Source organism: Pelodiscus sinensis, chromosome 1, assembly GCF_052426305.1.
Source record: "Pelodiscus sinensis isolate ZL-2025 chromosome 1, ASM5242630v1, whole genome shotgun sequence".
Classification (NCBI taxonomy): Eukaryota; Metazoa; Chordata; order Testudines; family Trionychidae; genus Pelodiscus; species Pelodiscus sinensis.
In genome coordinates, this window is record NC_143052.1 from 224,444,484 (window position 1) to 224,472,023 (window position 27,540).

At 42.6% G+C, this 27,540-nt stretch overlaps 1 protein-coding gene across 3 annotated transcripts in view; it reads left to right on the top strand.

Annotated features, from left to right (window-relative positions):
• Positions 1-27,540, top strand: part of NLGN4X (neuroligin 4 X-linked) — a 246,436-nt gene that overhangs the window by 200,116 nt on the left and 18,780 nt on the right. For all 3 annotated transcript variants that reach the window (XM_006114116.5, XM_075915432.2, XM_006114118.5), the window contains 2 exons: positions 22,094-22,279; positions 24,234-25,023. In XM_006114116.5, coding sequence (XP_006114178.3) covers positions 22,094-22,279; positions 24,234-25,023 — 976 coding nt within the window. The remainder of the gene's footprint in view (positions 1-22,093; positions 22,280-24,233; positions 25,024-27,540) is intronic.

Here is a 27,540-nt window from a genome sequence, read left to right on the forward strand (position 1 = left end):
GGCACTTTCTCTTGTCACAGATTAACTGGCAGTAATGAATAGTGTCTGGCTTCAAGTGTCGTTGAGTGAATAATGGCTGGTGCATTTGCCAAAGTATAGTTGCTGCATTACAGTGATGTAATTTATTTTTCTGTAGGGGGAAAAAGCAGGTGGAATAACAGCACTCTCTGTGGGAGATACAGAGGAGGATGTCTGAGCTCTCCATTTGGAACTGAACAAAGCTTACTTGTCTATTACTCAAGCTAATGGTTGAAATGCAGCCCCATTAAGGGTCTTTCTTAGGTGCTTTAGAGGTGAATGCATTTGTATGCTCTCTGTACCTTAAGTATACTGAAACAAAACTTGAAATAAGAATCATTCCAACAGTAAAATAATGGAGTGGGTTGTTTTCATATAATTTGGCTTCTTTAAAATTCTCAAATCTGTGGGCTATCCCAAATAGATTTTTTACTCCCTGAGTTTCTGAGCAAGTCTAAAATGACCGAGTAGTCACCATACTAACACAGGATTTGAGAAACCTGTTTTTAATTCCCAACTTTACCACAGATTTCCTATGTAACTTTGGGTATTTCATGTACCCGCTTTGTATCTCAGTTTCCCATCAGTAAAATTGAGATAATACTTTCCTGTCTTGGGGCTTTTGGAATAAATACATGTAAAGCATGTAAAATGCTTTTAGATATACTGTTGGGGAAAGTGCTGTTTAAGTTATGTTTTCTATATTATCTGTTCTAGCACTATGATTCACTCATTTGCATGTCTGAAGTGCAGTAGTAAAGGACGGCCATTTTGATCTGGAAGGAATTTAAGCCACTAAGTTAGATCACTAGTCATTTATTTTTCTCACATAAAAATGTTTGTTTATCCTCACAACCTATTTCATCTCAAAATTTAAAATCCAAGCTGTCTAAATGATACATACAGTTTAGTAGGACAGAATAATGAACAGTACAAGATAATGAGGTTCAAGAGAGGCAGCCTGCCAATGTCTTGTTTAATGTCTTCCTATAACTGAGAATGGCTCAGTAAAGAGCAGGGTGGTGACATAGTTCCATGGAGCAGATGACAAGTGAATTGTGGCAACACCCTCGCTAATGGTCTCCTGATAAGTGCAGCCCTCTCCAAAGACTCAGTAAAATCTTAGTCCTCATGAGAATTCTTCCATCTGAAGTCACAGTACAGTAAGGCTATGTCTAAACTGCAGGCTTCTTTCGAAAGAGGCTCTTTCGAAAGCATCTTTCGAAAGAGCCTCTTTTGAAAGATCGCGTCTAGACTGCAGGCGGATCTTTCGAAAGAGCAATCCGCTTTTTCGAAAGAGAGCACCCAGTGAGTCTGGATGCTCTCTTTCGAGGAAGCCCTATTTACATTGAAGAACGCCTTCTTTCAAAAGAGGAACTTTCGAAAGAAGGCGTTCTTCCTCGTGAAATGAGGTTTACCGCCATCGAAAGAAAAGCTGCGTTCTTTTGAAATAATTTCGAAAGAACGCGGCTTGAGTCTGGACGCAGGGGAAGTTTTTTCGGGAAAAGGCTACTTTTCCCGAAAAAACCCCTGAGTCTGGATACAGCCTAAGTGACCACTTTTCATAATGGCATGAAAAAAGTAGCCCTTTGGTGCCTATTAGGAAAAAAAGTTCACTGTATTTTTTTAGTTGTGGTGTCCTCTTGTACTCACCCTTTGCATTTGAAAGTCATTTACCTTTACAAACAGTCCATTCAGACTAAACAAAGATAAATGAATTACTTCTAAGGTGATGTCTTATGTAAAATGCTGCCTATGTAATTTTAGTTGGATCTCTGTTTTCTAATTACTGGTTCACTCTTCCTGCAATTCCTTGTATCAAACACATACACAGTTTTATCCGCAGGATGGTAGATACACAAAGAATGTAAATATAAAGAGCCACAAATACAGTTGCTTCTGAAAAACACTAAGTGCTACTCAGGTTGGAAGGTTGCAAACATGACTTTAGCCTTCCTTTGAACTCCCTGAGCGTGGGGTCATCCTGATGCCAGGGAAACTCTTTGGCTGGGCTGAAATCTATGCCAACAGCCAATATTCCTCAGGAAAAAGTTGAGAATGACTGGGGCTTCTTTTCCCAGGCCAGATAAACTGCATCTTCCACAGGGAGGTTGTTAATACTGTTCTTTCTGTGGACATCCCTGCTCCCACATGCTCCCAATTAATGTTAAGAAACCTTAGAGCTATTCTAACTTATGCTGGACTGGAACATTTATTATGGGCAAAGATGTAACCTATAATTGGTGTGGTATAGGGGAAAAGTTCCTGGAATATATCCACTTTTCTCAAGCAATGTCCCTTTTCTCTTATATGGTGCTGTCATTATATAAGAGCCTTCTGCCAGTTTTATACTATCTGGTGATCCCCCTATACTCAGGTGATCCCCTTGTGGGATGGGCAATCCTCTGTGGGGTTGTGGGGTTGGGACACTGCCTTTAGGATAGATTTGCACCAAGAGAATTGCAAATCTTTTCTTGCACATACTGAATTTACAGAACCCTGTCTTTATGCATTGTTTTACAAATGGAGATCATTTTATTCATGTGACACAGTTTTTAGAATCTGTGTGCTGGACTGAACTGATACACATCTAAGTAATGTTTTGTACAAGACAATTTAAATGTAATAGATTGCAGGAAATGGAAATAATTCATTCTGATTGGTCAACTAATGGTCCTTATCTAACTGATATAAATCACTAATTTCAGCAAAAACTCATTTTCAGTTAATTCCATTCACCAGAGGCAAAACTGGTAGTTTATTCTGCTGTTAGCTCCTTTCCATTGCTTCCTGAAGACAGAACATAGTAGCATGCCAAAGGAATGGCAATCTGACCAACAGGAAAAAATGCACAGGATTGGACATGAGGAGTTTTGATATCTATTTCCTATTCTACTTCAAGTTTCTTTGGGTGACACACTTAAGCTTTTTTCATAATGGGGAGAGAGATAAGGGGCATCTGAAGTAGATGCCTGGATTTCAAAGTTACTAAACAACTGCTTTTCATAGAATCATAGAACACTAGAACTGGAAGGGACACTGAGAGATCATCAAGTCCAGTCCCCTGCCTTCACAGCAGGACCAAGCACCATGTAGACCATCCCTGACAGGTGCCTATCTAACCTGCTCTTAAACATCTTTGGCCTTGGAAAGGGTTCAGAAAAGGGCAACTAAAATGATTAGGGGTTTGGAATGGGTCCCATATGAGGAGAGGTTAAAGCGACTGGGACTTTTCAGTTTAGAAAAGAGGAGACCGAGGGGGGATATGATAGAGGTATATAAAATCATGAGTGGTGTGGAGAGGGCACATAAAGAAAAGTTTTTTATTAGTTCCCTAAATAGAAGAACTAGAGGACACCAAATGAAATTAATGGGTAGCAGGTTTAAAACTAATAAAAGAAAGTTCTTCTTCACACAGCATGTAGTCAACCTGTGGAACTCCTTGCCAGAGGAGGCTGTGAAGGCTAGGACTATAATAGAGTTTAAAGAGAAGCTAGATAATTTCATGGAGGTTAGGTCCATAAAAGGCTATTAGCCAAGGGATAATATGGTGTCCTTGGCCTCTGTTTGTCAGAGGCTGGAGAGGGATGGCAGGAGACAAATCACTTGATCATTGTCTTCGGTCCACCCTCTCTGGGGCACCTGGTGCTGGCCACTGTCGGTAGACAGGATACTGGGCTAGATGGACCTTTGGTCTGACCCAGTACGGCCGTTCTTATGTTCTTATGTTATGTTCTTATGTTATCTCCAGAGAAGGAGATTCCACAACCTCCCTAGGCAACTTATTCCAGTGTTTAATCACCCTGGGTATGTCTACACTACCCCGCTAGTTCGAACTAGAGGGGTAATGTAGGCATACCGCAATTGCAAATGAACCCCGGGATTTGAATTTGCATAAGCGGGGCGCCGCCATTTTTAAATCCCCGCTCATTCGAACACCGTGTCGCGCGGCTACACGCGGCACGAACTAGGTAGTTCAAACTAGGCTTCCTAGTTCGAACTACCGTTACTCCTCATTCCACAAGGAGTAACGGTAGTTCGAACTAGGAAGCCTAGTTCGAACTACCTAGTTCGTGCCGCGTGTAGCCGCGCATCACGGGGTTCGAACGAGCGGGGATTTAAAAATGGCGGCGCCCCGCTTATGCAAATGAAGCCCGGGAAATTCAAATCCCGGGCTTCATTTGCAATTGCGATATGCCTACATTACTCTCCTATTTCGAAATAGGAGGGTAGTATAGACATATCCCCTGACAGTTAGGAAATTGTTCCCAATATCCAACCTAAACCTCCCCTGCTGCAATTTAAACCCATTGCTTCTTGTTCCATCATCTGAGGCCAAGGGGAACAATTTTTCTCCCTCCTCCTTGTAGTATCCTTTTTGGAACTTGGAAACTGCTATCATATCCGTCTTCTCTTTTCTAAACTAAACAAGTCCAGTTCTTTCAGTCTTCCCTCATAGGTCATGTTTTTTAGAATTTTTCATATTTGTTGCTCTTCTCTGGACCTTTTTGTCCAATTTGTCCACATCTTTTCTGAAATGTGGGGCCCAGAACTGAACACAATACTCCAGTTGAGGACTAATCAACACAGAGTAGAGTGGAAGAATTATTTCTCATGTCTTGCTCACAACACTCCTGTTAATGCATCCAGAATAGTGTTTGGTTTATTTGCATGTTTAACTTGTGGTGCACTATGACCGCTAGATCCCTTTCTGCAGTACTCCTTCCTTGATAGTCACTCTTGAGACAAGCTTTGCAGAAGTGGAGAGTAGTGATGTCATTAACCACAAATCTGCCAGTAAGGGTTCCATAGAATTGTGAGTTCAGTCCGTACTTTAAGTATGTGATGAGTGGTGACTGCATCTCAATGTAATAATATTTCCTTTGAATGGCCACTTATGGTGATTTTCCTAAGGAAAAAAAGTCATCTGGCAATATAAATAATCTTTAATAATACTTTTATTCACAATTATTCCACTGTCCTTGGAGCTCATAATTAAACCTCATTCCGGGTTTAACTGTTATTTCAAACTAAGGGGTTTATTTTGGAATCGCCCTTCTCTGCCGTGTGTAGATGTGGGCAGTTCTTCTGGCCTAGTCAATTTCCAAAATGGCGACTGCCCGGGAACATGTTAATGAAGCACGGGGTATTTAAATCCTGCGCTTCATTTACAATTTCGGTCGCCCTCATTAGCCTCCCTAGTTTGAACTAGGGGGCTAGTGTAGACATACCCATATTCCACAGTACCCCATGGTGACTGCTCTGGCCAGGACTTTCCACTCTACTGCTCTCCAGCTGAACAGGAAACAGATGAGGAAAATTTTAATTTCATTTTCTGTGTGGCCACAGTAGTGAGCAGACATGGGAGTGGGCAGCACACCTCATCAGCACACCTGACCATGACTTCTCAGTGTCGTAGACGAGCACTAGCATGGGGCGTGCAGGAGATCCTGGACCCCATGGGGAGAGGAATCTGTTCTCACATAACTATAAACTAGCAAAAGGAATAATGGTATCTATGCCAAGATCACAAAGGGCATGGAAGAGAAAAGATACACCATGGCTGACCAACAGTGCTATGTGAAAATAAAGGACCTGGGGCAGCGGTACGAGAAGAAAAAGGAGGCAAATGAACAATCTGGATCATCACTGCAAACACACTGCTTCTGTGAGCAGTTGCATGTGACCCTTGGTGGCGACCCAACCAGATTCTTTAGCTAGTCTATGGATTCCTCCCAAGACAATTCTCAGTCAGCTTCAGGCAGCAACATGGCGGACAGTGTGGATGATGAAGAGGAGGAGGAGGAGAATGGGCAGTATGTTAGTGGAGCAACTGATGTCACTTAATAGCTAGGACCTTTTTATAATTTGGAGACAATCCTCTCTTCCCAGGACATCTCATAGCTGGGCACTGATCATGGGATGGGCACTTCTGGTGTGTTCACATTATTTTATTATGATACAAGTGGGTTAAGGCAGTTGGGTGTGATCTGTAGCAGCCACTATTACTCTCCCATTTAATGGGAGTTGCTGAACACACATGCACCATGTGGAACCTTGACTTGTTCTGCTGCCACACCCAGGCTCCCTTCCACCTCCCTTCCACCTCACACTTGCATACTTCTGTGAGAAGGAAAAGTTGAACTCTCCCAGCAAATGGGGGATGCAGAACACACTGGCTCTGTGTGAGCCCCCAGCCTGCTGCTATATCTGGGCCCTTCCCCTCTCATTCTGATGCACACATCATGCACCTTTCTTGACCATCCCCTGTTGATGTCAGTGAAATGGCCATGTGATCCATCATTGTCTGCAGCACCATGGAGAAGTACTTCTTGTGGTTTATGTACTCTTTGGCATGCTAGTCGGGTGCCAAGATAGGGAGGTAGATTCCATTTATCGCCTCACAAGAGTTAAGGAACCCCATCATAGCAAAGTCCTCCACTATGTCCTCCACATTCCACACAGTCACTACTCTCAATAGCAGAAGGGTATTGATTACCTTGGCTACTTGGATCACAACAGCTCCCATTGTAGATTTCCCCATTTTAAATTGATACCCAACTGACTAAGAGCTGTCTGGCATTTCAAGCTTCTATAAGGCCACTTGCTTCTCCACTGTCAGAGAAGGTCTTATTCTGATACTCTTGTGCTTCAGGATGGGGGAAATGCTGCTGAGTTTCAGCTACAGTAATCTGGCATAGCTCTGTACGTGCCAATGGACTATTGCCATTTTACACCAGCTATGGCTCTGCCCCAGTCTTTAGAAAACTTCTGTAAAAATGTATCCCATTCCTTTGATATTCTACTCGCTCCTTCCTTAGATAACTCATATTCAGTGTACACCTTGTGTTACGAAAATAGCACTCATTATGAAGGATTCTGTAGGGGCTGCACAGGCCCAAGATGGCAGGGTTATTGCACAGCCCCTCGTATCACCACCACTTCTTCAGCCTATGGATTAGACTAGCAGCCATAGCAGGGACTTGAAAAGATGGTTTTTAATAATAGTACTTAGCACTTTTCATCTAAAACTCTTTTTGTCCATACGTCTCACAGTGCTCTGCAGGGAAAGGAGAAGTCTCCTTTTCTCACTTTGTCGATGAAGATGGAATTGACCATGATCTACCTCAACAGCTCATTTGTGTCAGCTTTCTCTCAGCCATTGCAAAGCCTGCTTTCTCAGTGTGTTTGGCATTCATAAGCCCCACTATACTGCTCCTGCTGCCATTCTCTCACATTATAGATGTGGTAGAATTCAGGTGGCTCACTGGGGTGTACATGAGCCACCCATAGCAAAATTTCCTATTACTTTTTTTCAGTGATGCTTTATGATGTTTAAAATTTGCCTATGAGCATTCTGATTCTTTCCTGTTCCCCTGCTTCCTACAGTCCCCCAAAAGTACAGAATATTCTGTCAGGACAAAGTACAAGCTCAAGATAAAAACAATGCCATGAGTAAGATAATACCAAAGTCAACAATTTCATGTTTGAACATTGTGATGGGATTTTGAGTCCCTTGGTGGAACCAACCTAGGCACATTTTTCAAGTCATATTTAGGAGGTTTACATGCAAACCCATTAGAAAATTGGAAGGCACTGCTGTATGCATACCTTCCACTCATTGCTTTGAAAAAAGTAACCTTTTCTGGAATTGCAAAAATGCAAGCAAAAAGGCAGGCACATGCCACAGAGCACAGACTCTTGCAACTCATTTATACTGTTTTTGTCATATTTCTGGACAGCTCTTGCACAAGTTAATTTTTGTGAGCATTTTGCTTTCTGGACGAATTGCAGCAGATAAGGCAGGTTTGGATAGCAGGTGTGAGGGGGCATAAAGACAAAAGCAATATGGAAGCAGAGAGATGACAGAAATATTGCAGCAGCAAGAGAAGAAGGAAAATGGACTAAAACACACTAGTTTGTCTGTTTATCCTGCAGATTTCCTGATGATTGATTTATCACTATGGTGTCCTAGCTGTTCAGTGTGGACTGCTGAGCTGGATGTTAGTCTTTATGGAAAGGTCATATCCTGAGCTAATGAATGCAATTCGTAAGCTTTTTAAAAGGCTGCAAGAGGAGGAAAAAAAACCAAAGGATGAGAGTGTTATTTGATTTCAAGAATTACCTTCCCTAGATATTATAGTGCCTATTAAAATATTTGATACAATGAAATTTTATTTTTATAAGTAAAAATCAGGATAGTGACCAAATGTGCTCTACTAGTTTACTCAGTTTTAGAAATGATTGAAATGTAGCCGTGTTAGTCTGGTGTAGCTGAAACAAAATACAGGACTATGTAGCACATTAAAGACTAACAAGATGGTTTATTAGATGATGAGCTTTCGTGGGCCAGACCCACTTCCTCAGATCAAATAGTGGAAGAAAATAGTCACAACCATATATACCAAAGGATACAATTTAAAAAAAATGAACACATATGAAAAGGACAAATCACATTTCAGAACAGAAGGGGGATGCAGGAGGGGGGAAAGGAAGGTAAATGTCTGTGAGTTAATGGTATTAGAGGTGATAATTGGGAAAGCTATCTTTGTAATGGGTAAGGTAGTTGGGGTCTTTGTTCAGTCCCCCCCCCCCCCCCCGCGAAGAGTGTCGAATTTTAGCATGAATGCCAGTTCAGAGGATTCCCTTTCAAGTACAGATTTGAAAGTCTTCTGAAGTAGGATGTATGTGATTAGGTCATTGAGACAGTGTCCTTTCTGGTTGAAATGGCAAAAAACTGTTTTTTCTTTGTGATCCTGTCTAATGTCTGTTTTGTGGGCAAATGTGTTCATTTTTTTAAATTGTATCCTTTGGTATATATGGTTGTGACTATTTTCTTCCACTATTTGATCTGAGGAAGTGGGTCTGGCCCACGAAAGCTCATCGTATAATAAACCATCTTGTTAGTCTTTAAAGTGCTACATAGTCCTGTATTTTGTTTTAGAAATGATTGTTCTTGTATGGTGGGGGGTTGCCTTTTTTAATCTTTTCTACATTTTAAGGGATTTTGGTGTCTGTGCTTTAAAGTCCTGAGATGTTAATAAGGTTTATTAAGAAAGTTGACTTTTGTTTTGTTTTTTAATGCTTGCTTTTTTATATACCCTTTTATATATCCAGCATAATTCTTGTCTATTTTCAGAAGGAGTTTTTATGGTATCCACTACAATATACATTTAGAACAAAGAACTGAACCTATAGGCTAATAGGGTATGTGGCAGCATTTGTCCTTGAGATCAGAATGGGAAATATTTCTCATCAAACCAGATGGGCTATTAAAGGGGCCCACCTGCTAGATATCACAACAGAAGGACTCTTTGCATTTGAAGGTGTCCCTAGCTTCTACTTATCTTTTTCATAGCTTCAAGTCTGTTACACCTTGGCACAACTACAAAAGATTATGTTTGTGATCATGCAGACTGTGTATACTAGGCAGGATGATTCTAAGAAGAGGATGAAATTCGCATATAGCAGTTCATGTTTTAGTCAATTTTTTTTTAAATACAATAGGGCACATTCCCACATTTTTTTTCCTATTTAAAAAGTAGTATAGTGTAGGCAAGCAGTGCAGTCACTGTTAAGGGAAACAATTTTCTTCACATTGTTCTTTTCCTCACTTTAAGCAGCTCCTTGTTCACAACTTGAGATCATGATGAGGATTTTGGTTTCAAAATATTTAGACTACAGTGGTCTACCAGCTTTGCAGGGGTGACACTGAAAAGTTTTTTGCCTTAAACTTTAATTACATATGTGTTTTGTTTAGCTGGCTGCTGCTCTCCATCATTCACAGCAGGTGTTGATATTGAACTACCCAATACCACTTCTGGCATTTGTGAATCAGTAAGGAAGCAATAGAAATGGAATAAATGTGGAGCTAAAGATCAGTGTGTAGTTTCTTACTACTGTTTCATCTGGAGTCACTCATTCCAGGTGGTGCTAAAGGAAAACAAAAAGCATATAAGCATTGCAGGGCTATTCACATCTGCAATTTGGGTTTACAGCCAATCTTATCATGGACTTAACCTAACGGTAGCTGTAATATGAAGGTAAAGAACAGGGGTTCCTCTATAGCAGTGGTCACCAATGGGTAGATTGGGATCTACTGGTAGATCTTGGGGCCTCTGACAGGTGATCCTGACTGGTTTGGCCAAGATGCTCTCAAGCACAGTACTTCAGCTGCCCCTTCTCTCACTGTTTTGCATCTCCTGCCATTTGCCTTGGAGCTGCTACCCCTCTCCCCCACACCGGGAGCCTCCTGCTTGCTGTGCAGAGCAGGGAAGAGACAGGAGGGATTGCTGATATCAGGGTGCCCCCCTCCCACCCTGTATTCTACCTTCACAGAATAGAGGGAGGCACAAGGCTCGTGGTTGGAGAGAGTTTGCTGGCTGTTTTTGAGAGTGGTGCAGGGCCAGGGCAGGGGTGAGCCTGCCTTAGCTCTACTGCACCACCACCCAGGAGCCATCTGAGGTAAGCAGTGTCCAGCTGGAGCCAGAATCCGAAACTACTACCCCAGTCATGAACCTCTCCTGCCCCAAGCCCATGTCCTAGTCCTGAGCCCGTTGGACCCAAACACCCTCACAGAGCCTGTACCCTGAACCTCCTCCAGTACCCCCAACTCCCTTCCCCAAACTCAGCTCAGAGCCCTCTCACACTCCAAATCCCTTAGCCCAAGACCAGAGCCTGTGCCCCAACCCTCTGCCCCTGCCTGGTGAAAGGGAGGGAGAATGGGGGAAGGAGGAAGGGAGGACGGAGTGAGCAGGGGTAGGGCCTCAGAGAAGGGGCATGAATGAGGCATGGCAAAGGCATTTGGGTTTGAGGTAGATCCTGGATTGCAGTTAAATTCAAAAAGTGATCTTGTGCTTAAAAAGGTTGGAGACCACTGCTCCACAATGAACAAAATACCAGATTATCCCATTTGGGAAATGAAAAAGAATTGTCATAATACCGTGGTCCCCAACACGGTGCCCACGGGCGCCATGGCGCCCGCGGGGGCATTTCAATGCGCCCGCCAGGTGCTCGGGGCTGGCTCGGCGGGGGGGGAAACGGGGGCAGGCGCTGGCCCCGGGCACGCGGCGGGAGGGAGCGCTGGCCCCGGGCGCCCGGCACTCGTGGGGGGGGGGGGGGAGCGCCGGGCACGTGGCACTCGGCGGGGGGGGGGAGCGCCGGCCCCGGGCACGCAGCACTCGGCGGGGGGGGGGGGCGGAGCGCCGGCCCCGGGCGTGCGGTCCTTGGAGGGGGCCCTGTCCCCGGGCGCGTGGCTATGGGGGGGCCCCGCCCCCGGGTGCGCAGCTGGGGGGGCCACCGCCGGGCACGCGGCAAGGGGGGGGCCCGCCCCGGGCATGCGTCAAGGGGGGGGCCCGCCCCGGGCGCGCTAGTGTCCCCGCCCCCTGGCGCCCAGCGGGCAAACAGCCACGCCCCCTGGCGCCCGACAACCTCAAAAGGTTGGGGACCACTGTCATAATACTTTGTTACTGGAAAGATTTATAAAGAAAGTGAGATGTGAATGCAAATTGCAAAATATATCAGTAATTATAAGGGGTTTTTGGTAAGGGTGATACTATGATGGACTGGAGGATGGACCCAAATCACAATATTACATTTGATAGAAGATTTACTGTTCCAAAAAGGCATATATCATAATTGTTCATAAATAATTTTATAAAGTGACCGTAATGCTCATGAAAACAGGCAGACTAATAGACTTGAGAAGGGAAGTCCACTGTGTGCAGGGCTGCCACAGAATGAAGAGTAGCAATGAAAACTTCCTCAGATTGAGCCAAATTCTCACTGCTACGTCTAGACTACATCCCTTTTTCAGAAAAGGGATGTAAATTAGACGTATCGCAATTGCTAATGAAGCGGGAATTTAAATCTCCTGTGCTTCATTAGCATAAAAATGGCTGCCGCCTTATTTCAAGAGGGATAAGGGATCTTTCGGAAAAGGCTTTATTTTTCAAATATCAGCGTCTAGACTGGCGCTTTTCTCCAACAAAGCTCCATGCAGAAAAAAAGCGGCAGCCATTTTTATGCTAATGAAACACGGGAGATTTAAATCCCCACTTCATTAGCAATTGCAATACGTCTAATTTACATCCCTTTTCCGAAAAAGGGATGTAGTCTAGACATAGCCACCAGGTTTACGATGAGTGAAGTCAGTGGACTCACTGAATACAGGCAGTCCCCGGGTTACGTACAAGATAGGGACTGTAGGTTTGTTCTTACGTTGAATTTGTATGTAAGTCGGAACTGGTACATATTTTGGGGGGGGACGGGGAGATGGAGTTAGGTGGAAAAGACCCTGATTCTCATACAACTTCCTTATTCTAAGAAAAACACATACTATTTTGATATGAAGGTTTTTTTGGTTGATATTTTAATTAAAAATTGATCATAAGTTTCAGTGTTTCATGCTATATCCAAATCTTCCTTTTGGGGTACCTGAAAGATCCCAGTTATTCATTTAATAGTCAGAATCTTTGTTTATTATAACTAAAAAAGTGTATTCAATGCATATTACTGTTCCAAATAGAATTTGCTACAGATGGTTCAGTGAAATGGGTGTTAAGTGTAATCAATAGTCATTGGAGAGCACAGTGAAATATTGATACAATCAAAGCTGTTGTATTCTGCTGAGCAGAAAATGGAAATCCCTTCCTGTGAAGTGTGTGTGTGTGAATTTATCCACAGGATTAATTTTAAAGAAAAATTCTGTGTTGGGAACAGGAGTTTAGCCACAGGTGGGTCCTCATTGTCCACTCACCCACTTTGCAACCAGACCCATCCCCTTGGGGCTTACCCTGCTCCGCTCCAGCCAGGGTGTGGGGTTGGGGCTTATCCCCTCTTCCCTTCTGCCCTGCTCCTCCCCATTCTTGCCCACCCACACCACTGGGTAATTTTTCAGCTTCACCTCTGCCAGGCTGGAAGGGACTTGTTAATTTCATGTGACACTAACAAGATACTTGCAGCTCTAGTGCTGAAGAGGGAAAGAGCTGTTGCTCCCAAGGTGGGGACTGTAACACAATGGGTCTCACTGCCTGCTGCTCCTGCTGTTCCCTAGGAAATTAATTTTTCCACTCTAGGGTGCCCCCTTTTGGCTGGTGTCTTGTTCCCCCCAGCAGACCTGCGTCCTCCACGGCGAGAAAAGCCACTCCGCGTCTCCATGGTCTGCTGGGGGGAGGAGGGGCACTAGCTCCGCGTCTACCTGGTCTGCTGGGGGGAAGCGCCCCCCGCGCCGCCGGAGGCGGTGACAGTGGGGGAGGTACCCCGCACTAGCTGCGCCCCCCTCCGTTTGTAACTAGGGATCCGACGTAAGTTGGATTGATGTAACCCGGGGACTGCCTGTATATTCACAACTCTATAAGGGTATGTCTACACTACCCTCCTAGTTCGAACTAGGAGGGTAATGTAGGCATACCCTAAGAGACGCTACTCTGCCCTGCCAATGTGTCTTTCTCTTGCTCCTGTAGAAGCAATAAGCTTCCTTTTTTTTTTTTTGGTCCACAAAGGAGGTCAGGTTAGCTCTGGTAGTGTTCTTCCACTTTGAACTCAATTAATTGGAAATGGGAGTGAAATCAACAGCTTGTTTCATGGAAACCATTATATAGTTATAATACCTCACCAGTGTTTACCCAGTGCCCAACCTAGAAGAGATTTCACTAACCCATCCAAGGGAAAGACTTTATATTCCTTTAGCAATCTACTGAATTACTTTTATATACTGGGACAGATCCTCAGCTGCAGCAGTGCTCTACAAAGCTCAGCTGGTAGTAATATTTATGCTATCTGTTTCTGAACCTGGCAAGAAGCCATTTCTGCCCCTGGCACAACTCAGAGAAACCTCATTGATATAAAGGCCAAAAGGAATCACTGTGCTCATCTACTCTGACCTTCTGTATAACACAGCCGTAGAACTTCCCTGAATTAATTCCTGTGTGAACTAGAGCATATCTTTTAGAAAAAAATCTAATTTTGATTTAAAAATTGCTGGTGATTGACAATCCATCCTGGGCCTTACACCACAGGCACTGGTCAATTATTCCAATGATTTATTTTAACCCCATGGTTAAAAATGTATGCCTTCTTTTCAGTCTGAATTTGTCTAGCTTCAAATTCCAGACACTGGATCTTGTTATAGTTTTGTCCGCTAATTGAAATAACCCATTATCAAATTACTGTTCCCCATGTATGTAGTTATAGACTGTGATCAAGTGAACCCTTAACCTTTCCTTTGTTAAACTAAATAGGCTGAAGTCCTGGAGTCTCTCACGATTAGGCATGTTTTCCAATACTTCAATTATTCTTGCTGCTCTTTGAAACCTCTCCATTTTATCATCATCCTTCTTGAATTGTAGACAGTAGAATAGGGCAAAGTATTCCAGCAACAGTAGTCTCTCTTCTCCTATTTGGGATTTCCCAGTTTATATGTCCATGGATCACATTAGCTTTGGCTACAGGTTTTCTTTGTAAATGCATGCTCAGCTGATCATTCACCCCAAATCAAATCTTCCCAGGATAGATTTTCCCCTTCTATAAATATAATATACATTCTCTGTTACTAGATAGTAAATATAATTTTCATCTGTCTGTATTAAGACATGTAGTGTTTGCTTGCACCCAGTTCCCCATGTGATCCAGATTTCTCTGCATCTGTGCTGTATTGTCATAATTATTTACCAATCTCCTGATCTGCAAACTTATTTATCCTTGCAAGCTTCCCTAACTGCTTCCCCAAATTTTTTACATTACAACCCCCTTGCCCCGGCCACAGCCCCTCTTATCCTTGAGCCAGACCCGGGAGTGGAGCTATAACTCTGGGATAGATGGATGTGCACAAGGGTAAGGGGGTACGGGCTGCAACTCCCAGCATACGACTGACAGCCAGGTACCCAGGTGTAGGACCAACAGCCAGGCCAGCATCTGGGACTCTGGGTGTGGAACTAGGGCTAGGGCTAGGGCCAGGCATGGAGTACGGTGGTACTCCCTCTCCTTTCCTTTGGGTGGTTGGCCTGTGCCCCAGCCACACTCCCCAACTTTCCTCAGCACCCCTATAGGGGAACATGCCCTACAGATTGGGGTCCTCTGCCTAAGGGGATCATTTTGGCAACAGCACTTCCAGCAACATCTTCTTTACCTTGGCCATGTCACCAGTTGTAGTGGATAGGAAGGGTTACTGTGAAGATATCCATGCCATCTGAAAGCCCACGGCACTGTTTGAGGTGGCTGTGTGGTTTCAGTGCACCACAAAATCATGCAAAACAGACAGAGCAGGTCTAAGTACCCTGTGCATTCATTTTACAAGCATACAGAAGAAGAAGAACATCCCAGGCTTTTCCTCTTACAATATATTATTTTTTCCTTCTTGATTCCAGCTCCACTGGTATGTCAAAGAATAACTTTTTCAATCCAAAGAAATTGCAGCTGAAAACTTAATTTATCTAATTTTAGAAGCCTTATTTTAAAACAGTTTTACTATAATGACCATTGAGATGTATTTTTGTATTTGTTGTTTTTAAAAAGTGTTTGAGAAATGGAATGCTGCATGCAGTTGCAATTTACGTAGTAAAACAAATCACAATGAGTCCTTATGTGCTCTTCCCATTATCCCACAATTATATGGGAGACTATTTTATTTTTAATGAAGTCATGGTTTAGAGAGGGAAAAACAGTAGTGAAGACAGGAACTGAATATTACAGTTTGGTTCCTTTCTATGCCTTTATATGAAAGGAGCTCTGTGTTTACTATTCTGAGCTTTAGACGGTTCAACCATCTGTTTCATTAATAGGGATGGAGGAACCTTGCAAAGTTCCAGTTTCCATATTCTATCCAAAAAAAATCCAACCCATAGTATTCTAATCCCCATAGCTTGGGTTTTTATTTTTAAGAGTCATACAGTGAATTGGAAAAAAAATCAAAATGCATTTAAAAAATATACCAGATTCCTGAAAGTCCATTGTAAGTTTCCATCTTTGAAACAAAAGCACAGTCATTTATATTAAGCAGTACTTAGTGACTCTTTACTTTATCCCTCTAAAATCTATAAACTAGCCCACAAAAAAAGAACCAAGCTGGTTTATGTATTTCCGTACAAAGAAATAATCCCTTGCCTTGAATCTAAAAATGTCTTTGGGCAAATATTATGATCTGGTATTCAAAGCATGAAAGAATATGTAGCCTCATCAAGAGAAGGCATATTTATTCATTCGTTTTGTGTCGTGTGGGGTTGCCGCTTTGCCTTGATTAGTTTTTAAATTAAGAAACCTTGCTCTTGCAGTTAATGAGGATCAGCAGAGAACTACTGAAACAAAAAAAATCTTTCTATGTTAAACATCAGATGTTCATTGATGGCTATTTAATTCAGTCACCTTTTAGTACATTTATAAGAAATTCAAAATCACAAAAATTGACCAGCTTTAGCTTGAGTCTGATAAAAGAACTAAAATGCGGTCTGGGCTCTACATATTAATTACCTTGATGTTTTAAAGGCTACAACAGTCACTTTCTCCCAGGGAGGTCATAGTTCTGATTTAATAAAAGCTTATGAATTGCAAAATAATATAGAGACTTTGTAGTGGACTGCAGCAACAAAACCAGCAAGAGGGTTATTCTTTGCTTGACCACCCCACAAAAGATAATAAATGGGCATGAGAAAAAGACACATGCCAGTGCTGAAATAATTTGTTCTGGCATTTATGCATTAATAGGTTCTTTCTTCAGTGTTAAATGGAAAAGAGAAGATAGCACTACTTTTATAACTACCATGCCTATCCTGACTAAAGAAGTTTTCATAAGTAAGCTAACATAAAAGGATCTTTTCTAGCAATGACAGTATGATTCATATAGTAGTAAACTCAAGCAACTGTTTCAAGATGAAAGCAAGTGCTTATACAGCAGTTGTTGGAATTAAATACTAATTAGTAATTGCTAATTAAATATCAGAAAGTGATTTTGGTGCGAGTGCATTTCACTAAATTGTGGCTAATCTTGCTTTAGCATTGTCAGCATTTATGATGCAGCATTTATAATTGAAATTATATACAATTCAAATTATATATCCTAAATGTGGAATTTAATCCCTTGTTTAAAATGCATTCCACTCAAGGATATTATGTGATTTTGCTTTTAAATCTTTGCACAAATTTTCTGTACACAGTTGGAAATTGTATTGTTGACCATGACATGGAAACACTAGCGCTGAGTTTAAAAGCTGCCATTTCTATAGTCTAATTGCTTTTTCTTGTTGTTGCAGTTGTTGTTGTTGTTAAGATTCCAGCCATGTGCATTTAGAAGTAACTTCTGGGCACTAAAGTAATAGCCAGAGTCACAACCAACATATCTATGCTCTCTTAGCAAAACAGTTCAAATGGACCATGTTCGCAAGGCCCAGAATTCAGTAGAGTTACTTATGCTGCTCAGAGCTGTCATATCTTGTGACCAAATATTTTAGATCCTCAGAGTGAGGCAGTTGGGGGATGTATCCAAAATTGATGTGCATTTTTTTTCCTAAGGACCTCAAAATTTCCCCACAGAGCTCTCTCTCAGCAGAAAGAAGATCTTATTTCACACTAAGGGGCCATTGGTGAGTGTGATGCTTCAAGTAAGCTGGTTTCAGAAATGCAAAATTAATCACAGACTGCTGCGCTGTGCCGGATTAGCTGATTGACAGTACAGCGCGGTGGCCCTTTTTATTTTAATGAAGCGGAGATTATTTAAATCCCCGCTTCCTTGACCATGTCCTTGACTATGTCGAGTAAGCTACTTTACATGGCTCCATCGACGGAGCCATGTAGTCTAGACACACCAGACTGCAGTGTGCTCTAGTTGCCCTTGCAGATGCCACGGCACTGACATCATAGAGCCAGAGCTGCTGCAAAGCAATGTCAAGTTCACAGGCCTAGTGTTGAGCCTCATGGTGCAATTCATCCAGACTGCCCACATGTTGCTCCAGTAGGCCAATTATCAGCCCGACCCAGAGGACCTCTTCACCCAGGTCCTGGCACTCCTGCTGCGGCAAATGCCCCTAAGCTCCCTGGACACCATCGAACACCAGGTGTGGCAGAAATAAACCAGTTTGGACTGGTGGAACTGCATTGTTCTTCAGCAGTGGGATGACCAGCAGTGTTTACAGAACTTCTGCATGCAGAAGGCCACCTTCCTGAAGCCCTGAGAATGGCTCCTCCCTGCCCTCAGGTAACAGGACACCTGACAGCAACCTACTAGGGTTGTTAAATATCAAGTAATTGACTAATCGAATAGTCAATGCATTTCAACAATGTGCTGCTATAGAGAGTCATCGTTCTAGGCAACATTGACACCATTGTTGATGGCTTTACCACCATGGGTTTCCCCAACTGTGGGATGAGGGGCATAGGAGGCATAGGAGGCACGCCCAACCCCATCCTGGCCCCCGACCACCATGCCTCAGACTATTTAAACAGGAAGGGTACTTCTCGATGGTGCTGCAGACCCTCATAAACTACAAGGAACAGTTCATGGACATCAGCTGCGAGTGATCAAGGAAGGTGTACAATGCTTGCATCTTCAGGGACTCCTGCCTGTTCCAGAAAATGCCCACCAGCACTTTTTTCCCCAACCACACCATCAAGGTCAAGGATGTGGACATGCCCATGTGCATCCTGGGTGACGCAGCCTACTCCTTGCTCCCCTGGCTTCTGAAGCCTTACATGGGCAGCATGGACCCCACCAAGGAGAACTTCAACACCAGGATGAGCAGTTGCTGTATGGTGGTAGAGTGTGTGTTTGGCCACTTGAAGGAGAGGTTTAGGAGTCTCCTTGCCTAGACCTCAGCAAGCGCAACATCCCCTTTGTGGTGGTGGTATGTTCCACAACCTAAGTGAAAGCAAGTGGGAGACTTTCCTATCAGTGTGGAGAGCAGAGGCTGAATGGCTGGCCAGGGCTTATGAGAAGATGGACACCAGTGCCATACAGAGAGCACATCAGGGGGCAGTGCTCATCTAGGAAGCCTTGATGAAGAGTTTTGGCCAAGGCCATGTGAGACTTTCTCCAGTGCCTCTCCACAAGTGGTCTCTGCATTCCCCCTGTGTGCCTTTCCTCCCGCAACCCTGCCTTCCCACCTTTCCCCTCCCCTGTAGAGCACATAAAAAAGCCTTTTATAACAAGCATGTATCTTTATTTGAGGGATATAAAACAGGAGAGGGTCTAGGGAGAGGACCTGGAATGGGAGAAGGCTGAAGGAGGGCGGCTCAGGGATGGGGCTGGAACTGATGCCTTCCTTGGTCAGCTTTGGAGGCTTTGGCTGCCTCGAGGTCCCACTCCCTCATGTTTGTGGGCCCCAGCAGCCCCTGGGAGAGGGTGGGGAAAGAGGGGAAACCATAGGGGCAGGGCCAGGGGCAGGAGGTAGCTGGTGGTCTGCTCCATGCACGAGGCCATGTGCTCCAACACTGAGGTGATGGAGGAGCACATGGCTTTGTGCTGGGTCAACAGCTGGTCCCAGGTGGTTTTACACTGCTCCTGGTCTGTCTGGCACTCCTCATGGTCAACGGCCCACTCCTGGCACTCCTGCTTGACACCCCAGATGAGGAACTACAGGCAGGCCATCTGCTCCCTTATTAGCTCCTCCCAGGTTCTCTTCCTCCTACAGATCCCACGGAGTTGGAAGATGATGTGGGAGGTGTTGGACATGCCACACTCACAGCTGGCTCAGCTCTGAAGAAAAGTTACAAGGGCAGTCGTCCCTGGAGAAACTGCGTATGAAGCCTAGCACTAATCTCTGAACCAACTCCGAAGGTCTCAGTTCAGATGATGGTGCTATGCTTTGAGCAAGGCTATCTGTTATCTAGACAGTGGGCACTTTCCTATAGGGACACGGACAAACCACGGCCTGGGGACAAGCAGGCATGAGAAGGTGCTGGCCAGGGTAGGTGCCTGAAGGCAGAAGGGGGGGACATGACGTCTCAGCCTCCTTCCATGTCTCACACACTCTGGGACCGGCATTGGTGGTGTCCTGCAGAGAGAGAACTTCTATCCCTCCCCAGAAAATCCTTCTTGCTAAAGAGAGTGCTACTGAGGTTCCCTCCTCTACCTTCCCCCAGCAGGTTCCCATACAGTCTCCTCTGCATCACCACACTTGACCGGGAGTAAATACTGCCTGAGTATGGTTATGAGCCTGTGCTATGAGTGGCACTGCTGTGTGGTTACATTACCCAAGCCTACTTAGTGGTGCCTTGTCAGAGAAAGGTGTCCCACCATGAAGGCCTTAATAAGGCAGGCCTCTCCAGTAACCTTATGAGAAGGACCAAGGGGTTCAATGCTTCAGACTGGCACTCTATGTGCACCTACATATACAGGCTGTTGTTGACCCCCAAGGCTGAGTAGGTCAAGCAAGGAGCATGCGGTCCCCCACAGACCATCACCTGCCCCTGCGTATGCATAGGTAACGATATAGAACTCACCTGAAGTGCTTTCACCTGAAGTTCATCCGATGCCTGGGAGACATCGTGGGAGGGGGGAACTGGCGCCGGGGTAAGGAGCAGCTCCTGGCTTGTGGGCATGGTCTTGTCCTCCTCCTCCTCCTCCTTCTCCACCTCCACAACCCCACCCTCATGGAGGATGACTCCAAGCATGTCCTATCTGGACTCAACAATGACAGGGGAGAGGTCCCATGGATGGCATTGAGATGGTGGTAGTACCAGGCACATGTGCAGTGCCACCCCAGAATGTTCACTTTGCACTCCAGGCCTGCTGGAGCTCCTTTATTTTCATGCAGACCTGGTTGAGGGTCTGCGTGTGTCCCTTCTCATCCAGGCTGGCAGCTATGCAGCCATAGACATTGGTGTTTCTCCTCCTTATGCGGAGATCCTGGTCTCCTTGCCCAGACCTCAGTGAGATCCAGGATCTCTGCACCAGTCCAGGCCAGTGCTCTCTTGCGTCCCTGGCCACTTGCAGCCGAGGTTGCTGCAGGAGTGCTGCTCCTTACCCCGGCAGCCATGAGGGGGCTCAGAGGGAGCTCTGGGGTCTAACATGACTCCTGGGATGAGTGCTGTGTAGCACAGGGTTGGCAAGGCTGTCCTCATGCCACAAGCCCTTCTTCTGCTGCCTGCTGCTTTCAAAGCTCTGCAGGAGAAGGGGAGCAGTGGAGCCCACAGGTGTGGCCAGAGCAGTCACAAGCGCAGCTGTGAGTAATTGGCGCAGGCCAATAATTTCAAAGTAGCTGTATCAGAGAGTCCACACTAACACTAGTTTGAAATAACATGGAAAGCAGGAGTACAGATTTTGGAATTACCATCCCATTATTTCAAAATAACGGGCTTGGTAGCATGGCTGCTTCACTTCTGTCAAAATAATGGGAGTTATTTCAAAATAACTCCCTAGTAAAGACCAGGGCTAAAATCTAATAAGTATCATATAGGAGCGAAAAAATGGAAAACAACCTTTCATGAAATTTCCAGGAAAAGATTTGGAATCTGATCTGTTCAGATGAAGGCTGGATGTTCAGGTACGCACAGCTGAGGATTTACCTGCTATTTTTCTTGTAAATATCCTTAGTAGAATTGGATTAAGTGTATTTTTTGTTAAGATTTTAACTTTTGTTTTACTTATTTTTAATTTATTTTAGCCCTACTTGTCGCTGAGGTGTAGAAAGATTATACGTTGCAGAGCTGCTCAGTGCTGGACTATTTTGGACAATGCCAAAAGGAAGCTAAATGAATGTGCAAGGAATCATTGTCTTCAATGAAAGAACTGGTGTCCTATTTTTCCCTGGGTTTTATGGCAGCACAGTGCAATAACAACATATGGATGAGGGGATTTTTATGTTACTCACATGAAGATTTATCAAATTTGTAAAACCTTCAATCTTCATCGCTTCTTGGACTATACTGAAAAAAATGTTTTTTTTTTGTCATCATGCATGACATCTGCAGTAGGGGGAACATGTTCTGTATTTTTATGATTGCATCAAAGACATGTAGCTAGGACTATACCCTTTTATTTAAAAAAAATGCAGGAGAGAAAAAAAGGGAATATGTGTTGTGAATATGTGGATGCCCCATAGGTAATTCTGTGGCTGTTGAACTAGAATTTGTCTTTTCTGCCTTATAGGTTTTCTAAGTACTGGAGACCAAGCTGCAAAAGGCAATTATGGATTGCTAGACCAAATTCAAGCTTTACGATGGATTGAGGAAAATATTGGATCCTTTGGAGGAGACCCAAAAAGGGTTACTATTTTTGGATCTGGAGCAGGAGCATCTTGTGTTAGTCTTCTAACACTGTCTCACTATTCAGAAGGTAATGAACCTTTTGGTAAAATAAAGGCAAAAGGGATCCTTTTAAACATAGTGCAATGTTTGTAGACTGATGCCAGGGTATTGGCACTATAAAGTAGAAGCTCAGAATTATATGATGTCAACAACTTAAATGAAATACATGCTGGGCAGTATTCCAGCTCATGCTTGGCAAGCCTACATTATGCTTTTTGTTATGGCATGAAATCAAATTTAAAACTGACATTGGAACTTTACATTAAAAAGTGTCCCAGGAAATCTACATTGATTAGTCTATCTAACGTTTTTTCCCCCTATTCCCTCTTCCATCAACAGTCTGTCCTATCTGAAATAAAATGGGACAGTGAGACTTTTTTTAATTTGCAAGATAGTCCTGTTTATGTACATCAGACCTACATTTTAATGCCATAAATGCAACACAATTCTGTCAAAAAAAAGAAAAGAGTAAGCCTCATATATGTAGAGTCTGATCCTGTGCTCCATAAATGCACAAAGTCTTATTGAGTTGTAGTACAAATTTGAGCTGCAAGACTTTTTGGCCCTCAAGTAAAAATGCACTAATATACAGTGCAGGTATTAAATAATTCTACAGAAATATTACTGTAAGTATGATCAATAATAGTGTAAAAAATTAGAAAAAGACTATAATTGTTTAAAATCTCTGATATGTTTATTCTGCCTTGCTCCTCCCATTACATTAACACTTGGAGGAATCTCTAGGATAGAGAGCTATAGCAGGCGATAATTACAGCAGGTCTGATAGCAAGCATGCCTTCTTTAAAAGTAGCTAAAATTATTGCACATATTGATTAAAAAATAGGCCATAATGAGTAAGATTGGGCTATAAACTGTGCCAGAAGCAAACAGATGGAGTGATGAAAACTTTCACTGATCACAGGCTTTCCATGGTGTAATTTGTGCAGTAAGTAATAATCATCAGATGTATTGATCACAGTCAGTTTTCACCATATATGTTTCTAAATATTTGGAGAGAACGTCTGTCTTAGTCATTTCTAGTGCACAAATCTAACACGGTCTGTAAGCACTTTGTAGTCTGTATACATACCCTGGCTAAGGCATGTTAGACGGAATATTTAAATAGCACATTTCAGTGTTCCCACTGGGAAGAGAAACAAAAATCAAAATAACCCAACCAAGCAAACAAACAAACAAAAAAACTGACGGGAATGATTCACAGGTATGCTGCAACTGCTTTGTTACATTCTGATGGCACAAAGCAGCACTAAATCCAGACTGGTGATTGCTCTGCACACCAGAGAATAGAAAAGCAACCAGAATGCACAAGGTGAATCTGGCCTAGAATTTTCAAATCCTTTCAGAAAAATTCAAATATATTCTAATTTATCTGAATAGTTAATGATAACAGGAAATATATATATAAGTTGGTAATGAAAAATTATGTCAGAGCAGAAGGATCCTGGAAATCAAGCCTATTAAACTGATTTTAGCTGAGCATATTTTTGTTCAAATTATATGATGCCTGGATTCTCTAAAAGGGAAAAAGGGAGTATATAATTTTCCTTTGACCTTTAAACTAGTGAAGAGCATATTTATGTGAGTGATTTACATGCAGAAGGGAATATGTTTGCTTGTAGCTGGCACTCCTTAAAAAATGCAAAATATTAAAGAACTACCACTGTGAAAAAGTTGGGGTATGTTTGTTAAAAGTATGAGGTTATTGTGAAAAATATATTTTGTCCTTGAAATACTAACCTAAAACCATCATGCTTTATATATATGACCATCAAGAATTTGAACTAGAAGCATATTAAAAGCTACAGTGAAAAGGAAGCAATTAGCTAAAAAGTAAGTGGAAATAGAAATTAAATACAGGAATTGACGTCCTTTAGGTATCGTACAATCAAAGTATTCTTTGCTCACTAAAGCAGCTTTTTTATATGTAATTTCATTTGCATTTAAACAATTTGCACCTGCAGGTTTGTTCCAAAAGGCAATCATACAGAGTGGAACAGCCCTGTCCAGCTGGGCAGTGAACTACCAGCCTGCCAAGTACACTCGGATATTGGCAGATAAAGTGGGCTGCGACATGCTGGATACCACTGACTTGGTTGAATGCCTTCGGAATAAGAACTACAAAGAGCTCATTCAGCAGACCATCACTCCAGCCACGTACCACATTGCCTTTGGGCCTGTGATTGATGGGGATGTGATTCCAGATGACCCTCAGATTCTAATGGAACAGGGAGAGTTCCTCAACTATGACATAATGCTAGGTGTGAACCAAGGGGAAGGCTTAAAATTTGTGGATGGCATTGTGGATAATGAAGATGGGGTTTCCCCAAATGACTTTGACTTTTCCGTCTCTAATTTTGTGGACAATCTGTATGGCTATCCAGAAGGGAAGGATACACTCCGGGAGACCATTAAATTTATGTACACTGACTGGGCAGATAAAGAAAACCCTGAAACACGAAGGAAGACTCTGGTAGCTCTGTTTACTGACCACCAGTGGGTTGCCCCAGCTGTTGCTACAGCTGACTTGCATGCCCAGTATGGCTCTCCAACATATTTCTATGCATTTTATCACCACTGCCAAAGTGAAATGAAACCAAGCTGGGCTGATTCAGCACACGGTGATGAAGTTCCTTATGTGTTTGGCATTCCCATGATTGGTCCCACCGAGTTGTTCAACTGCAATTTCTCCAAGAATGACGTCATGCTCAGTGCGGTAGTTATGACATACTGGACAAATTTCGCCAAAACTGGGTACGTTTTACATCTTTTTTATTCATATGATTGCTCTGAAATACTAAAGTTTCCATCATCATGGTCCCAAATGATTCCTCTTATGAAAGAGTCGCAGTAGTAACTGCAATCATTAATGTAGGATACTGCTATAAAAAGGTCTAAGTAATATATATTAAACCAATAGTTTCTCTTTTAATCTATATGTGAAGAATAATGCAGTATCCTTTACTTTAAAGTGGGGAAATAAGTAAAAAGGTAAATGTCTATATGGACATGAGGGTTCAGCATCGTGCTGTAGATCAAAGGAATTGTTTTTACTGCAAGAAAAAAAGTGATATAGATCATACTTATTCATTAAGACATTCTCTGGTTTTTCATAAAGGGAAGGGAAGTTTTGGAGAAGTAGTTTGAGTCAATGGGTAATTTTTTCTGGTTGGGAGTCAGAAATGGAATAAAAGTTAATTTACTAGAAACTAGTAATCAAGGAAAAACTCACACAAATCTGTTTAGGTGGGAAGGAAAGGGCTTTAAAAAAAGGCCAATTAACTGAAAGACATTAATGTTGTGCAGATAATGCTGAAGAAAAGACCTTCAAAGCAACTTAATAAAAGATGCTATTAATAAATCCTGTCCACTAAACCTTCTCTCTGTAGGAATCTTTTAAAAATATTTCAGAGTTTTACTTAAAAAGAGAGAGTTTTTTGGTTAACTTTGACTCTTTGATACTAAATTAAAATATGGCTACTTGTGACACTGTAAATCTTTCCAATGAACATTTAGTGGCAGGATTGGTTTCCCAAAACTGTAACTCTGCTGCAGTGCAGTGAACAGTCTGCAGCAATAGAGAATAGGTTCAGGGATAGCTAACATTCTACCACTCGGCAGCGTTGCAGCTTTGATGATGTTTAATAAATCCAAATGACATTCTGGAGAAAGAAATGTTTGAAGCCTTAACTAAAACGTGGGGTATGAACTGATTGAAATATAAAATGTTGCATCCTGGTCACTTTGCCAGCTAAGACAAAACCAAACCTTTTGCTGTGGCATGCATCTGACAAACAGTTGTTTTTCTGTGTACGGACTGTGCAATACTGTGGTGACAGTGAAGAGGTGATAAAATATTTAAGGTGAATCTGTCAACAAGAAATCACAGGCACTGGGATGGGTGGACTACTAAGAGGAAAACTGATGTAAACAAGTGTGTAATCTACATGATGCTGTACTGTACCAACTGCTGCATTGCATGAACCTGTGACAGGGCTCAGAAGCAGAATTTTTTTCAGTGATTAGATTTGGATCAGTATGGATAAAACTACCCACATACATATAGGGATTCAGACTCTTAGAAAAATACCTCAGAGGAATTGTTATGTAGGATTTCAAGACCTTCTCTGTGTAGTTTTTATTTATAATTATTTGATTATTTTTTCCATAGTGTGTGAACAAATTAGACTTTTGTGGCTGTTTAAGCCTTACAAGAGCTCTTTACTGCTCCATCTGTCACCATTACTCTTAATTTCCAGGCAGGTCCTGCTCACTGCTACTGGAGAGCTGATTTTAGCAGAATGTTCATACCCTTGCCCAGTCCTCCGGCTGTGGACTGACAGTCATATTGTACCTCCTAAAGACTTCACCAGTGCTTCCGAAAGGTCATTCATTTCTTCCAAAGCACCCAATGATAATATGCTTAGTAAATGGAAATGAGACTGAAATACAAGATCTATTCCGTTGTGGATTTGCTCTTTTATAAGCAGTCTGGAAAAAAAAGGATTATAAGTATAGTCCTCTAGCTATAAAATTCCAGTTGTCCTCTAGAAAGGAGATTTTTTTTGTATTGTTTTAGCAGAAAATCCAGTTTTATTCCATAAGATTTGTCATTTAGAAGAAGAAATCCCCTTTCAGATAAATGGAATCTTAAACTCTATAAGGATATTTGCTCTTCACTTCCAACACATCCAACTGAAATGAAAAAGGGGGATTTTCTATGGCGGGGGAAATGTCATCTGATAGGCTATAAAACCTCTAACTGAGTTTATACAGGGGACATATTTTACATATGTCTCCTATCCAACCTCCCACATACAATTTGGATTCCAGGTATGCAGTCAGGCCTTATACATCAGAAGCACCTGATACATTTAAGATTTTTATTTTTCAGTCATTGTTTCATGGTTTTATCCATATTTTACTTCACTGCTTTGGTTTTGTGCCTACAACTACACATATTAAAAATCTGTTTGCTGTGAGACTATAATACTGCAGGGTTCTCTATAGCTGAACCTTAAACATTAAAACTGCAGCCTGTTTAAAAAAATACTTTGGACACACTTCCAGGGACCTGGATATCTCTCACACTTAGGTGGCATCTAGGAACGTACTATACAATTACTGTTCAGTTAGTGCAGTGCTCTGAAGGGCTATGCTGTGCGTTTAACTGACACACACCACCTGCTGCTAAAAACCACACACTATTTATTGGGTCTACTGCCAACGTTAGGTTTGGAGGGCAGGTCAATACTATAAAATCACTATGTG